The 16,281-nt window shown below is 30.1% G+C and overlaps 1 protein-coding gene across 2 annotated transcripts in view; it reads right to left on the bottom strand.

Moving 5' to 3' along the window:
* The window catches only part of Sema2a (Semaphorin 2a), a 312,654-nt gene that overhangs the window by 70,456 nt on the left and 225,917 nt on the right, over positions 1-16,281 (bottom strand). For both annotated transcript variants that reach the window (XM_088258309.1, XM_088258308.1), the window contains 3 exons: positions 5,688-5,775; positions 4,299-4,350; positions 4,093-4,155 (listed from right to left, as the gene is read on the bottom strand). In XM_088258309.1, coding sequence (XP_088114435.1) covers positions 4,093-4,155; positions 4,299-4,350; positions 5,688-5,775 — 203 coding nt within the window. The remainder of the gene's footprint in view (positions 1-4,092; positions 4,156-4,298; positions 4,351-5,687; positions 5,776-16,281) is intronic.

The following is a 16,281-nucleotide window of genomic DNA, read 5'->3' as shown; positions in this document are numbered from 1 at the left end:
AATTGAAGCATGGAGTTGGTGATATATAAAAATAGAATGAATGCAGTCTAAATGCGATCTCTCAGACGAATGTGCGACAAAAACATGTATATTAGATGTTTAAATGGTGATATATTGAAAGAATGCAAATCCGAGATTTATCGTTAAATTAAGAATGTTGTGTTGAGATGATTTGGTATGTGAATCGAACGTGTGAAGAAAAAACAGGAAAACAAATTTATGAGGCGTAAATGGTTGGTGTGGTGTTTTTTTTCTCATGTGTACATTAGAATTTTAGATGCAATTAAAAAGAATATTTAACTCAAAAGAACATTTTAAATCAAATATACCGAGGAAAACTAGGTAAAATAAATATTTCAAATACTTGAAAGTGGTCAGGTCAGGAATTAAAATAATCGGCGGGTACGTATGAAGAGATGCACGAATGTGGAAGAGGCGAGATTGTTTGCAAAGACAGTTTGATGTAGCATTCTGTTCTCTCTGCTTATCTAAATTCTTGATATATGGCTAAATATTATATTATATATAGCTCACAAACTAAACAAATAACAGAATAATAAATAATTGACATATTCCGCTTTGATCACAACAATTCCGTTGTCAGGAACGCAAGTTGGAAAAGTTACGGTCAATTTGTTACATCACGCGATATTGTGATGGAGACAGATGGAATCTATTTCTAACCCGTTCCGCTCGTCACATTTTTCACACTAGATTTATTTCAAACATCAGACGGAAAAGGGCTAGCAATGTTCGTAATTTATTATTTTCTAAAAAATCTAAAACCGTGAGAAAAAGTACGAGAAATCCTATGTTACTCAATACTTCTTACTATATTTTGTATTTTAAAACCATTGTTAACTTTGTGGTAAGGTAATATAACATTCTCCTTTTAATTCGTCGTTCATTTTGTGTAATACTATTTTTTTTTTAATCTTCATGACTACCAGTTTTGGAACAATCATTCCATAATCAGGTCAAATTTATTTATTAAAAGGATTAAGGTTAACAAGACTGGAACACAAATAATAAAGTTACAAAAAAGATTTTTTTAAATAACCAAAATAAATACATGGCAAAAAAAACAATAAATAAATACAATTAATAGGCATAAGAAGCATATTTAAAATAAACAAATTAGAAAATATAAGAAATCAGAAAATATAACAAATGAGAAAATATAAAAAACATAAGGTATAAACAAAATACGAAAATATGACAACATATATCGCTCACTCCTTTCAAGAACGTCATATTTCAAAAATCGTAAATTTTCAGTTGTACATGCTTTTGGAATGCACCAAAAAATTTACTATATCCCAGCAAAAGCGGCATATTTTTAACTTAATCTTTACCAGCTACAGGACAGAAAGTGTTGTTTTTGCTTTTTGAAGAATAGGTATTGTTTAATTATTTTTTTAATATGCTCCATATTTTTCAAATGGAGAAAAAACCTTCAGGTTTTACCTAAAAATATCAGTTGCTCGGTAATAAGTTCAATACGTGGCTTGATAATTATTTTTAATACATTTCATTATATTTTCAAACTGTAAAAACGATCTCCTGAAAATCAAGTTTTGATATACGACGTTGTTGAAAGGAGTGAGCGATATATTTTTCCAAAATGAAAATGAAGACTACATTTGACAACTTTCCTATTTTGGTATGTTTTCGTTGTAGTGATCTGTTTTATGTAACTAGATTTAACCAGGTTATGATTGATTATGTAACCAGGTTATGATTGATTTGTTAAAGCAATTTTTTTCCTATTCATACTTTATGTATAATTTACACTCGTATATGTTCATACTTCATAAACATTTTTTCAAAAGCACAATCTCTCATTTTATGCGTAGTCAAACCATCTTATAGACCCTTTTTGACTTCAACCTAACTTAGTTTTTCATTTATTTAAGAAATTTTAGCTTTTCTTTTTAAAATTACCCTATGTGAACCGAAATCAAATCAATATATAATTACGCACTTAATGCGATCACGAATCGCTTTTTTTGCTTTCTTGTAAACTTGCTCCGATTTATATTCCAAGAGAACCGTACCATTGATTCGGCCCCCATAAAGCATTTTGTGCTGGCAATAACTGCCTCATAAATTTAACAAAATGGCCGAAACGTTTTTATAACCCTTCCTGTAGTTATTTTTTCTCATTCTAGAGTTTTATTTCGCTTCAGAATTCAGGTACCGGGTGCGGCATGTTCAATTGTGACAGTTTTACAAACTAGTTGATTTATTCAATATAAAAAATAAATTTAAAAATTAAAAAAATACTCAAAACCAATGAAAATTAATACTCTAACGTCATTATCGTATAATGTAAACAGACTAAATAATATAATTTCTTGAATGTTTTTCGGAGATACTTTGTGGAACATTTTATTAACTTTATAAAATAAAACAACTTTGTTTCAAACACTTTTTATTGGTACACTTTTTCAGCCGGTTTTGACAAGACCTTTGTCATTCTCAGGGTTTATGTACTATTCTATAACATTAAAATACTCAATGTAAATGTTTAAGTACTAATTCTTAAACATTGAGTATTTCAATGATTTAGAATTAGTACATCAAACCTGAGAATGACAAGATTCTTGTTGAAACCGGTTAGAAAAAGCGTACCAATAAAAAGTGGTTATAATAAAGTTGTTTTATTTTATAAAGTAAGTAAAATAACTTTAACTTTTTCTTATAGGTGATGTAAGAAAGGTTAACGGTTAAAAGTTTTCCCTTTGGATGATTTTCCACGAAAACTGCGTAATGTAAATTGTCCAATATTAGTATAATTAAAATACGATGTTTGATCCTACTGATGTTCATATTCTTGTCAGAGATTTGCAGGTAAAAAATTGAGCGAACGTATTCACATCTCATGTTTTCCTGGTTTGTTCAATATTCACATCAAGTCATCGATGTTAAGATACGAACATACAGAATGTCAAACTCTTATTATAAGCTTTATTAAAAATCCTCTAGCCCTTATCTGCACTCAATGGTGCATAAAACACTGTATCGTATTGACGCAGTGTTATTTTTACAGCGATACTTATCTTTATGTATCAGTATCGTTACGTCAGAGACCAGTCCAGGGTAATATGAATTAAATATTCAAGTGTAAAATCACTAATATTGATTTTCACCCCCCTTCTCCATGTGGATCAATCGCGGGACCTCCAGTTCGGTAGATAAACATGCTAACCATGCACACAATAAATTAAATTCAAATAAAATTTTAGCCAATAGTTGAAAATGCACATATTTTGAGGAAAAAATATTACAAGGGATGGTATTTTGAATTTTTAAGCCGTTATCTTTGGTAAATGAAACGTATTTTGCGGCAGTGGGCTGGAGAACGTAGATAAAAAAATGAATCGTAACAAATGCTACGTAATCTCGTATTACGACTGCACTTCCAATACAAATATCCGTAAAATGAACCGCAGAAATCCTTTTACAAGAGGTGGCCTGCAACCCTTTGACACGTGTTGCGGAATCAAAGATAAAAATAAAATGTTCCAAATTTACCAGATTTTGCCTTTGAAACATTTGAACTCGTAACCAAACGTAAAAAAATTGAAAAAAATTGGGAGCTATATCGTTTGGATGCTATGTTTCATATTGCAATTCACGCATTGAAATAAGTATCTATACACACGTTAAACAAATAAAAAGGTTATTTTTAATTTAGAAAAAAAATATATGAAAAACTCAATAAAAAATACAAAATAAATCGTTTATTTTCAAAGATTTAAAAAAAAAAAAAAAAAAACTATCTAAATGAAAAATAATATGTTATAAAACATTATTATACACAAAGAGCTTTAATGGGTGAATTTTTTAAAAATTATTTTGATATTTAATTACACAAACATAAAAAGATAATTGTTAGTATTATTATTTGTCGAAAAATTTTTAAAAAAATATAAATTTACGGATTATTAATTCCCTCAAAAACGGTTGAGTATGATCTTTATTGATTTACTAATAATAATTATGAATTTATTTAAAAAACAAACATCTCAAATAAAAGCACGATTTGTCGCATTTCAATACAAAAAAACATGATACTTATAAACTTACTTCTGATTTTCCCTTTGAAACGCACTGCGCTACGTTACTTGGCTCCAAATTTAAAGCATCTCTCTGCAAAACATAAAAAGATATGTTATAGATAATAATACAAAGTGTACATTAATAAGTTAATAATTGACAAGAAATAAAACCGTTCACTTGCATGGTAAACTGGTTAAATAAACATTAAAAAAGTATTTAAAATTTGGACTCACCTCGCAATAAGACTGGCTGATGTTACTCAAATTAAGTCGAAAGACTCGATCCCTGTAAAGAACACAAAATATAATATTAATAAAGCAAAATAAATAAACCGTATGTAATTATTTTAAAATTGAATTTGGCTTGGTAAATACGACCATTTAAAAAAATATTTTTTGACACGTGTTTTTCGTGTTTCTGCATCCTTCTTAAATACGGTATGGAAAGCTTAGTATAATTTAGAATTGTGGCATTGGGATGTAGAAGCGAGAATATAATGAATTCGTATTTAAACAAACAACGTAATTTATGTATTAATTGTTAAATCAAGTTGTATTTTATTGTTTAACAACACATAAAAATTAATATTGTGACAATTGTTTCGCCTAGTTATGGCATTTTCAAATGAATGTGAAGATTAAATGGACTGACGGTCATTACATTAACAATTAATACATAAATTAAAATGGAGTTCTACAAATTAAACGCCAATTCACATAAAATTGCTTTTAAAATGAATCAACTGGCATATTGATAATTTCAACAAACAAAAAAACAATTTGAAAATGTCAATTTTAGAAGTATCTCGAAATATTGAATATTTTTTGCACTCAGTGGCGTTTTTCTAATCCTCCTTTGTAAGCAATGGTACACAAGGCACTGTATAATATAGAAGCAGTGTCATTTTAAACGTTGAATATTTGAAAAAAAAGGGATCAACCATTCGCTTCGAGTACCAGTCCACGGTAATATTGAATAAATATTATGGTGAAAAATATTTATATTTATTTAACCCCCCCTTGGAATCAAAGCCGGGACCTTTATTACGGTAGCCGAGCGTGCTGACCATTATACTACATAAGTGGACGTAAATTTACATTTAAATATACCTTTCTTATTTATAAAATATTCACATCTCGAGAGGACATTGGTTCTTGAGGAACATACATAAAGAATAATGAAAACAATATTTTCAATTTTTATATTATATAAACATTTTTACAAAATATCGTCCTAAGGGGGATTAAAATTTTTCTTGTTTACTTTATCTTATGCCAAGCATTATCTTGACATAAAAATAATAATAAAAATATTAATTAATTACACTGCCTAGAAAAAAAGACAGGAAATGAGTAATGTTTGAATGAAGAAGGGTTTGAATTTGAATTTTAATTACAATTTTAATTTGATTGAAAGGACGGAAGATTAAAAAAAAACAGTATTATCATTATGAATATTCTCAAATGATAAGCCAAATGGTTCCAGATAGTAGGGTCTGCTACTGTAAAAGCTCGGCCGTAAACTTGGTCCTGGATTGACGTCGGAGTTAAGAGAGTTTTCCTCTACTTCATTCAGAAGCTTATATATTACATTACGTTATTTTGTGATTTATTTAAACTTACATTGCTCCAACGAATAAAGTGTCCCGTTTAGCATCCATTAGGAATGTCCTATAGTACATCAAGCCGCAAGTGAATTCTCTGACGTGATCTGTAAAGAGTAAAAAAATATAAATTAAAATCAAATCGATCTTAAGGATTTACAGTGCCTACATGTTATTATAATGAATTTACTTTAATATTCCACATCTCAAACATAATAATATTTCAAATTACTTGGTTTTAGATAGGAAATTTTCCCAATGGGTTTATGTATAATAAAGGATAATGTTGAGACCTTATATCCTTTGGCATACATCTTCTTAGCCAACCCCTTCATATTTGCATAAAAAAACTTCAAAAGACTTATTTTATTTCAGAACTCAATATTCACCAGTTATTTTTGTACTCCAAAAATTTGATGAAATAATAAAATAGTTGCAATATTTATTTGATATTTTTCTAAGAGTGTTGATTTTTTATAAAAAAAATTAATACATATTTTTGCACTTTGTTGTACACAGGGTTATTTAGCCATTTTATTATTTTTCAAGGCGTCAAATCAATCTTTCTTCAAATTTCATATCAACTTTCCTAGTTTTATCGTAAGCCACAAAAAGCAATTTTATAGCGAAGAAATTAAATGCATGTGTTCAGGAATATTTTGTCTAGTTAAGATAACAGATGAAAATTTTATCGGAATAATTTTATAATTTGAAACTTAATATGTAATAAAATAAAAACATTTGAAATGAATTAACTATTTGTTGGTGTCTGGCAAAATGCAAGTCAACTTGTAGGTTTATTATTATTTTTAAATGTTATTACTTGATATTGTGATACACAATATTGATTATTTATTTATTAGCGCAAATGTATCATTTGTTTTAATTTACAAATTTCAAATGGGTATCGGAGTAATATCTAGAGAAAGAAATAAAATTGGTGTAGAATGTTTTTAAGGGAATAATACAATATCTATTTTTTGTGGCTTGTCTATAATTATAGAAGAAGAAAAAACATCAGAACATATATATTAACACACATTTCGCCATTATATGATTTTATTAAAACGCATATTTAAATACATTGAAAACCTGTACCTTGCATTAATATTACGAACATTTCATTCAGAGAAAGTTATAAATTTGAAAAATCCTTTGATGTACGTTTGTATATGTGTATAATATTAATGTATGAGTATGTAAAATACTAACATAGGTACCTCAGAACGCTCTGTACATAGGCCCGGCCGGAATAATGCTCGCATCAAAGGAAACATATTCAGATATCGCTATTACGTTCCGTAAATTCGTTACGCCGTGTCTACGCCATGATACAGTCTGCGTTTCTACGGTGTATTTAGTCCTTCTTTGCAATATAGTACTATGGAGGTTGCGGGGGATCCCCATCGCGCACGATTAATCCAATGAAAAGAAAATTAAAGAAAAACCGCAGCATCCAGACGCGACTAACATTGAAAAAATACGTATTTTGTTTTGAAGAAATTAATCAAAACGGACGAGAATTGCTTTTTTCTAATTTGTTGTTTTATATACAGAATTTAAGAATGTTAGAAGATATTATTTCTTCACAATGTTTTAAGGATGTCACAATGTTTTAAGGATTTTTTTTATTCATAAATTCTTGATTAGGAGTTTTATGTATTAATTTGAAAAATTACATAAGATTATTTAAATGATATTTCAAAACACAAATAAAGAAAAATATGGAAATCTAGGGATTTACAGTGGTTTTAGTCTGCCGCTGTATATAAAAATTATTTGAGAAGAATCTTATATACATTTTACTAAGGTTTCTGCTAATGAAAACTTAGTAAAAAAAAGTAAAACAAACAAATATACAGCAGAATGTGTAAACTTAGGTTTCGAATTTTCTGAAGTGTAGATATCAATCGTAGAGAAAACAGTAAATGCCCAGGCCTCCATATTCTTCCTCATCTTTGTTTGGGATAAATATTTTTTTTGTATCGACCAGATCAGATGCACGGTGTATTTTAATAAAGTGTAATTAATAAAAAAAAGGGTAAAAGTAATTAACAAATTAGGCAAAATATAACAATTTCCCTAAATCAAATATTTAAGAAGAATATTAATATACTCTGCAGCAGAGTTTTCAATTAAATCATTTTGTAAAAATTATTAAAATGTGACAATATATAGAAATATCAGAAAATGGTTAGAATTTTATAATTTTTAAATAAATTATTACAAGTAAATTTTCACCACAGACGTACCATTTTATTTTGTTGTAAAAATTTAATTGTGAAAGTGAAAATACCAATTTTAACGTAGACAGATTAGGAAAACACGTCCAACATAATGATGAATCAGTGAATCATAGAACCAGAATTATAATTGATATTTTTTACAAACAATCACTCATTTGTCGTACAAAACTGACAGTTTAATGCAAATCAAATAAATACAACCAAAATTTTCCAATTTCATGACGTGTTTGTCAAAGCTTTTTAAATTTAATATTTTCAACACTGATCAAATCTGTAAGATTTCACCTAAACAAAGCTTATGTAGGGGGATAAAGGCTCGTTACCCATCAGTTATTTAATCTGCTTCGACCCAATGAGCATTACCTCCGATAACCCGTGTAATTCCAGTCCTTTCTGCAGCTATCCTCAGCTCGTGTATCTAATGCCCAACCTTACCAGGCATACACACACACACATGTCAATAAACACGGTGTTCTAAAAATATGTGATTATTTACAACATTTTGAGTGTGTCCAAATACTTGTTCACAAATCTGGATTATCTCCCATTATAGTAGTTATTTTTCATATTATTTTTTGACAAGTCACTTAACACTTGACTTGACTTTCATATTCTTCTTCATCTTTGATGAGATGTCAAAAAATAATAGTGATTATATTTATATGAAAATATATTCGTAGAATATTTATTGATTTGACGTTTAATTTGTTGAGCTCCATTTTAATTCATGAATTAATTTTTAAATCAAACACAGTTTTTTTGAGTCTACTAAGTTGAATTTTATTAAAAACACATAAAAATTAATATTGTTTCGCCTAGTTATGGCAATTTCAAACGAATGTCAACAAACATTCGTTTGAAAATGCCATAACTAGGCGATACAATTGTCACAATATTAAGTCAAAAATTAATCTCTCGTTATTCATTCGCTCCACATGTACACACCACCTAAAATATTTTTCTTAATATTTTCTACTATCCCTTGCTCAGTCTTATATTTTTTGTGAAATTATAAGAATGATTTTAAAATATTCCTTTTCCTGAAACTGAAATTTTAATGGGTTAGTCTATTTGTGAAGAAAATCCCTAACAAAATGGTGAACAAAAACATTTTAATTCAAGTACACCTTGTATGTTTAGTACATACGGTTAGCGTCTAATCGTGCTGCCTTTGAAGTTCCCACACACCGCTTGAATCACAACGTTAACTGCACTCGCTAACAATAACTCAATACAAGGCAATAAAAGGAACATGCATTTGTGTGCATGTTCCTTTTATTGCCCTTTTCAGGAAAGTGATTTCAGCAATGAACTAATTGTGATAGTGGATGTGTATAAAGAAAAAAAAGGAAAAATAATAGAAGAAAATAATGATTTAACCATACACTATTTATTCACAAAAACAAGGAGCAAATAGTTTTTTTTTACTGCAATTGTAATGCCATCTGTTAAATGCAACGGCAATGCAAACAATACTTGTTACTACTTGTTATTTGTTCATAATGTTACTCGTGGCGGACAGCGTACTTCTTGACACAGCTTTCACTTTTCAAAGTTTTCGATTGCATTGTTTTACAGATTTGAAATATTTTCATTGTAAAAACATTTAACCATACCTAGCCACAGCAATACAGCTAGTTTTAAATATAAATAAAAATTAAGGAATGAACTGGTTATAATCCAAAATATTTACATTCATATTTATATAGTAATTTAATGTAATTTTCTTATAAGTATAGTTGGTCGTTTGTTAGTAATCTACTTTAAGTAAAAGTAATAGTACAGTAGAAATCGAACCAATTAGTTTACTCTTATGAGTTGGATAATGTGGGTGTGGATTTGGGCACTGAATAAAAGCCTTAATAGGATCAGTTTAATGCTTCGAGTTTTAGGAAAATCGATCTTAACTTTCTATCGAGAGAGGCTCGATGTTATTATAATAAGTCATTTTTTTAGGTAAAATGTGTACAGAATTGGGCACAAAACAAAGACTTTAGTAAGATCAGCTTATTAATTCGAGCGGGTTTTATGAAATTCGGTCTTGACTATCTATAATACTTGGAGAAGCTTGATATAATTATAATTGATATTTTTTTAAAGATGAAATGTGTTTTTGGGGACAAAACAAGGACTTTAACAATATCATTTAAATGCTTTTTTGGCAAGTTTTATAAATATCAGTCTTTATTTTCTACTGGGAAAGACTAGAAAATATTTTAAAAGGCCATTTTTTTAGATAAAATGTTTGTAGATTTGGGCACAAAACAAACGTTTAAATAATATGAGCTAAATACTTCAAGGAGGTTTTGGGAACACCAGTCTTTACTATCTACTGGAAGAGGTTAAATATTGTTATAATAGGTGATTTTTAGATAAAATGTGTTTACGTTTGGGCACAAAACAAAGGCTTAAATAAGATCAGCTAAATACTTTTTGGCAGGTTTTAGAAATATCAGTCTTTACTTTCTACTAGGAAAGGCTCTAAATTTTTATAGTTGGTAATTTTTTTTAGATAAAATGTGTATGGGTCGGTCACAGAGCAAACGCTTAAATAATATCACCTTAATACGTTTTTTAGCAGGTTTTAGCTTTCGGTCTTAACTGTTTACTGGGAAAGACTAGAAAATAGTATAATGGGCATTTTTTGGATAAAATGGGTGTGGGTTTGGCACAGAACAAATGCTTAAATAAGCTCAGCTAAATACTTCGAGGAGGTTTTGGTAAAATCGGTCTTTACTTTCTGCTGGCAGAGGCTCGGTATTATAGTTACAAATGTCCTTACATAGCACATCTTGGCTGGAAACAATCAGCGGACATTAGCGGCAATTCAAAGGTCTCAAATTGCTACGGGAGCAATTAATTGCGACAATGGGGCCCGTTAACAATCCGCTTAGTGCTCGATTGCCATTTTAACCGTAGCGTTGGATGTCCCCGACGTCCCCCGATCCGATGGGGCTTTGTAAGGGAAAGTCAATTCGCTAAGAAGCCGTGAATGAGGTATGCGAGTGTAACACTCGTGCGTATTAGGGTAGAACGGGGTAACTCGGCCACACGGTGGGTATTGTTGCGTTGGTTTATCGTAATTTTCTGAACAACAAGAGAATAGAAACCTTCATAAATATAAGATTTAAATACAGTAAACCTTCCTATCGCGTTGAGATAGGTACCGCATTTTCGGAGAGATCGTTATATGGGGTCAATGTTTTAATTTTTTTTTACATATTCTCAATGTTATTAATATTTAAAGCATTTACTTTTTGGTTAGTCATTTTTACTTATTTATTTTTGTACAAAAATGTAAATAATATTAGTATATAACCCACTCACCGAGATTCTTATGTATAACGGTTTCAAAACGTACCCGTCTCTTCGTCAGGACAATCACTAGCAGAGCATGCAAACAATACCACCCTTGACCATTGCATGTTTAACCTAGGCTCGTAACGCATATCTGTGTTGAAAACTTTAGTGCATGTTGGTCTTTGGGTCGACCATAAGTCGCATGTGTTTTGTGTAGTTTTGAGTGTGTAAATGGTGCTATGGTAGTGAAGGGTGGTATTGTTTGCATGCTGTGTTAGTGATTGTCGTGACGAAGAGACAGGTACGTCACGAAACCGGTAGACATAAAAATCTCGGTGAGTGGTTACATACTAATATTATTAACATTTTTGTATTTTAACATTTTAACCCGGCGAAAATTACTGAAATGAATCATTTAAAATTAAAACATAATTTAATGACATAAACCCCATAAAAAGTTCTCTCAGGTAACGCGGTACCTATCTCAACTTTATAGGAAGGTTTACTGTTTACTGTATTGTCCGCCTCCGTAGTGTAATGGTCAGCATGCTCGGCTACCGTTCTGGAGGTCCCGGGTTCGATTCCCAAGGGGGGTAAAATAAATATAAGTGATTTTTTCACTGTAATATTTATTCAATATTACCTTGGACTGGTACCTGAAGCGGAGGGCTGATCACCTTTCCTTCATGTGTAAACGACCAAGATAACACTGCGTTTATATGACACAGTGCCCTATGCACCATTGGGGTGCGGATAAGGGTTTTATTATTATTATTATTACTGTATTAGATTTTTGTACTGACATTTCTTGGTGGAACTGCATTTTATTTAATAAAATAACAACTTAATTATAAATATATATGATGCACCACAGAATGCAGATACGAACGTTAAGAATGAGAAAAGGGTGGATGAATTCAAATCAATATTATATGGTTGAGCTATAAATGCTATTTATAAAATAAATCTGAATAAATTAAAATATCATGAGCGCCAGGACATAAGGGTAGAGACATGAATATAAACGGGTTGTTTTCCCGTGTGGTGACGTCACAGACTAGAACATTGTATGAAATTACATGTCAACCTGAGACGTTGATGCGAATTGTACTGTTGCTAGTTAGGGATGGATTCTCTCGCTACCGCAAAACATTTAATAATATTAAAAAATAAAAATGAAATATGAAAAAAGATGGCTTATTTCATCGATCACTTAACAATCGATTTAAATATTATTTTTACTTTTTTTTTTACAGTGAATGTTTAGTATTTTAAGGAAATCGGGGACTAACACAACTTGTTTAATTTAACAAACTAGAGTAACTATCACGCCGCTTTCCCGTAGAGAAAGAAGAAAGAATAGAGCGTCGTTTTTGCAAACAATATTTGCCTCCTCACACTCCGCCACATACATTCATAAAACAATGATATTTTATTTATTTTTAATTTATGTTTTACTTGGTAAATACACTATTTATTTAAATCTACTGGTACACGTGTTTCGATGCATTCTGCAACATTTTCAAACACCGTATGTGAAACGTATTCCAAATTTTAGAGTTGGGTCCTTAGGACATTGAAGGTGTAAGAGAGGGTAGGAGCTGTTTATTTTTATTTATTCATTTCATTTTAATTTTTATTTTAAATTTTTATTTCTTATCAGTGGGAACATAAACAATAGGGGGGAGGCTTTAGTCATTGTCATATTGTTAAGTATGGGTTTATTGTTATTTATATTTTTATGAATTTCTATTGTTTCAAAGTGTTGCAGTTTATGGCTTTTCGTAATCAAAGCACATAGAGCTTAATGCCACAGTAATTGACATGAATGATGATATTTCTAAATGGATGAAGGATATAGGGGGTAGAAATCTTTATTTGAAAGATAAATAATGAATTAGAGAGAATGGATTTTTCGTTTAAATGACAAAATTTAACAGAAACATCAAAGAGTCACATAGAATTTGAATATTCTGTTTATTTTTTAAAAAGAATGATGGCTACTACATACTATATACTCTGAAAAAAATACTGTTCGGACAGAGAATTTGGATGGCGTTGACCATAACGCATATTTATGTTCAAGTAGTTTAGTCATTGTGACTAAAGGAATAACTGATAACCTACATCAAATTTATTTAAAAATAAATACAAAATCTCCAACAAAACCGTTTCTTATTATTATTTGATAATATGGTAAACTCTAACACCACCTGTTACACGCGACCCTAAAACTTCATCTCACGAGAAAATCTTTTATATGACAAATTTATGTGAGCGCTGAAAGACGTTGATTTTTACAATATAACAAATATGCATTTGCGATAGTAAATTTTGTGTGAGGGATTTGATACATGTAAAAAATGAATAGTATATTAATTACATATTAATATATTTAATATAATGTGGTTAATTAATTCCCAGCGCATCCTTATTAATGAGGGTTTAATAAACACGATTTCATCCTTATTAAGATATTTAATTAATCTATGTGCCTTACTGATCAAGAATACATAAAGGATATTATTTAAATATTAGAATTGCTTGAAAATTTGTTTAAAGAAAATTATAAATTTCTTAATTTTTCTTGATTATTATTTTGATAACATATGTATCTTTCAAATAATTCTACTTAAAAAAAGAAATCACGTGAATATTCACTTCAAGGAAACCAAAAATATGTTAACTTTTCGCTTTTATTATTATTGTTATGATCTTGAGGGAAAATGTCAGGAATTACGAAATCGAAAACATTGACATATGATCTTTAAAAAACTAACCTGTCTGGCTTTCGTGTACTTGAAATCACGGATATATTATAAAATTCACGAATTCTTAGAGCTTAAAATTTTGTTCGCAAATATCCAGGAAAAGTCGAGCGTTTTTCCTTGGGCGTCGCGTCGCTAAGCGGCGTCGGGTTTCCAGGATCATCACCATAAAAGATGCAGAATGCCTCGGAGCTAGGATACAACCTTAAGAATGTTGGAGAAGTCCCATGAAACTGCTGAATATTTTAAGAGGGTTTTCGTACCGAATTGCTACTTAATATAGCTATAATAACGTTCCATAGCAAAGTAATAATAGCCGTATTAGAGCCGAAGGAAACATTTTTAATAAAACTTTGGAAAACCAATCATAAAAGTGCATAATTTGGTAATATTTTGAGAGAAAGTTTTAATATCAAATGCATTAAATCTATCCAGGCGAGTACAAGAAGAATAATATGCTTAAAAGTTGAAAATTTCAATTTGTTAGTTCTAGTAACAAAAAAGATTAAAATATATCCGTATGTGTCATTATACGATTAATCATTTTCAAAAACAAAATGAATAAAAAAATTATAATTTTTCAGCATCAAGGCATTTTTGTTGCATTAAAAATTTTATTGAAAAAAAAATCAGCTGTGTTTCGGGGTAAAGTAGTAAGAGTTATGTAGTTTTTAATATTTATTTGTAGTAAGTTCCAATCCTTTATGTTATATTCATTGTTTTAAAAGGCTTTACTGAATTTATTTAATAATAATACGTCATTAAGTTTTAAATTTAGCAGTATTCTTAATATCAAAATAACATACAGTAAGTGTACTATAAAACAAATATACACGCAATAAATAACAAGTCATCGCATTTAATATAAGTCAATTCAATTGACATAAAAATAACGTAGTGTTTATATAATCCAGTGTTGTAAAAGTATGTAAATTTCAAAGAAAAAGCAAAATTCAACAATTACAAATGAATTCCACGCTTGATTTGCTTACTTCAAGAAGCAGAATTATTAAGACTACATTTTAAGCAATAAATCACAAAAAAAGCTCAAACCTTCCTCTGACGCGACGTTAACATTTTCCTACACATTTCGTAGCTACTGAATCGTAAAGAATGGCTTTTAATTTCGTCAGCGCGTCGCGAGGAGCTTTTCAAAACTTAAAGCCCCCGTCGCGCGAATTTTTCCACGTGAATTTTCTTCTGTATACAGATATAAAAGAAAACACACTCCGTTCGTAGCGTTGCCATCTGTATCCATCTTTTTTATAGTTCTCTTTTGAGTGTGCCAACCCGCCCGTGAGATGTCACAGCCAGATAATATTTTTGCTTATACCTGCCAAACTTTGACTCAGTCGGTCTATGCGAGAAGAAGTTAATCTTTCATTTTCTTTTCAAGCCCATTCCCAAAGCGAGTGAACTTAGAAAATATCGTTACTTCGTTTTGTAAAATGTATCCCCTTTGGAGTGTGTTTATGTCTGGTTCGAAATGTCAGAAAAATAAGCCAATATTTATACGAATCTTGGTACACTCTTTTTAAAGCGACTGTTTTTGCAATTTAAAAAGCGTTTAACAGAAACCGTATATTATTGTTTGTTGTGAAAAAATAGCAACTTTATTTTCGTAAATATAACCAAGTTTTTGGAAAACAAAAAAAAATGGATTAAACTATTGCTCGATGGACGAGCTTTTGATATCTCTACTGTTTACAAACAACCGTGTGGAACCAAAAAGTTAAAAACAACCGACAATTTCTAAAGATGAATGTAAAGTTTTATTTTTATTTTAATGAAACAAAATAATTTTAAAACAAAACCGTTTTTTCGCGGAGTGATTAAACCATAATCGATTGGTATTTACATGCAAATTTTGTATTCAGGTATTTTGTATCAAAGCAAAAAGTAATTTTTTATATGATTAATTTAACAATGTGTGTGATATACCTTATCAATGCAACAATCTATATATATGATAAAATATATATTTTGTTTTATACAAAAATTCCGTTTCTAAACCGCTATGTGTAGGCAATTTCCAAGCAACAATGTGAATTTAAGTACTTAACATAATTCAGAAAAGAGAAATAATCCCAAGTTCCAAGGAGTTCGGTGGTGCGTGATGCTTTCCGATGCGAATGGAAGCGTAGAGCCGTTCACGAAGACAGAAATTGAGAAACACCCTTAACACTTGAGAGAACAAATCCGACGGATGGCGTCGAGTTTTCAGAGGCATCTCTTATATTCGACGTCGCGAAATAACTTTCAGGTTTCAGCTGATTTTTGCAGGGGAATTAACGTGCAA

This window comes from Brachycentrus maculatus, unplaced genomic scaffold, assembly GCF_059751285.1.
Source record: "Brachycentrus maculatus isolate JH-2025_06_01 unplaced genomic scaffold, ASM5975128v1 h1tg000092l, whole genome shotgun sequence".
In the NCBI taxonomy this organism is placed as follows: Eukaryota; Metazoa; Arthropoda; class Insecta; order Trichoptera; family Brachycentridae; genus Brachycentrus; species Brachycentrus maculatus.
The sequence above is the reverse complement of the archived record's forward strand: the minus strand, read 5'-3'. Positions and strand labels throughout refer to the sequence as shown.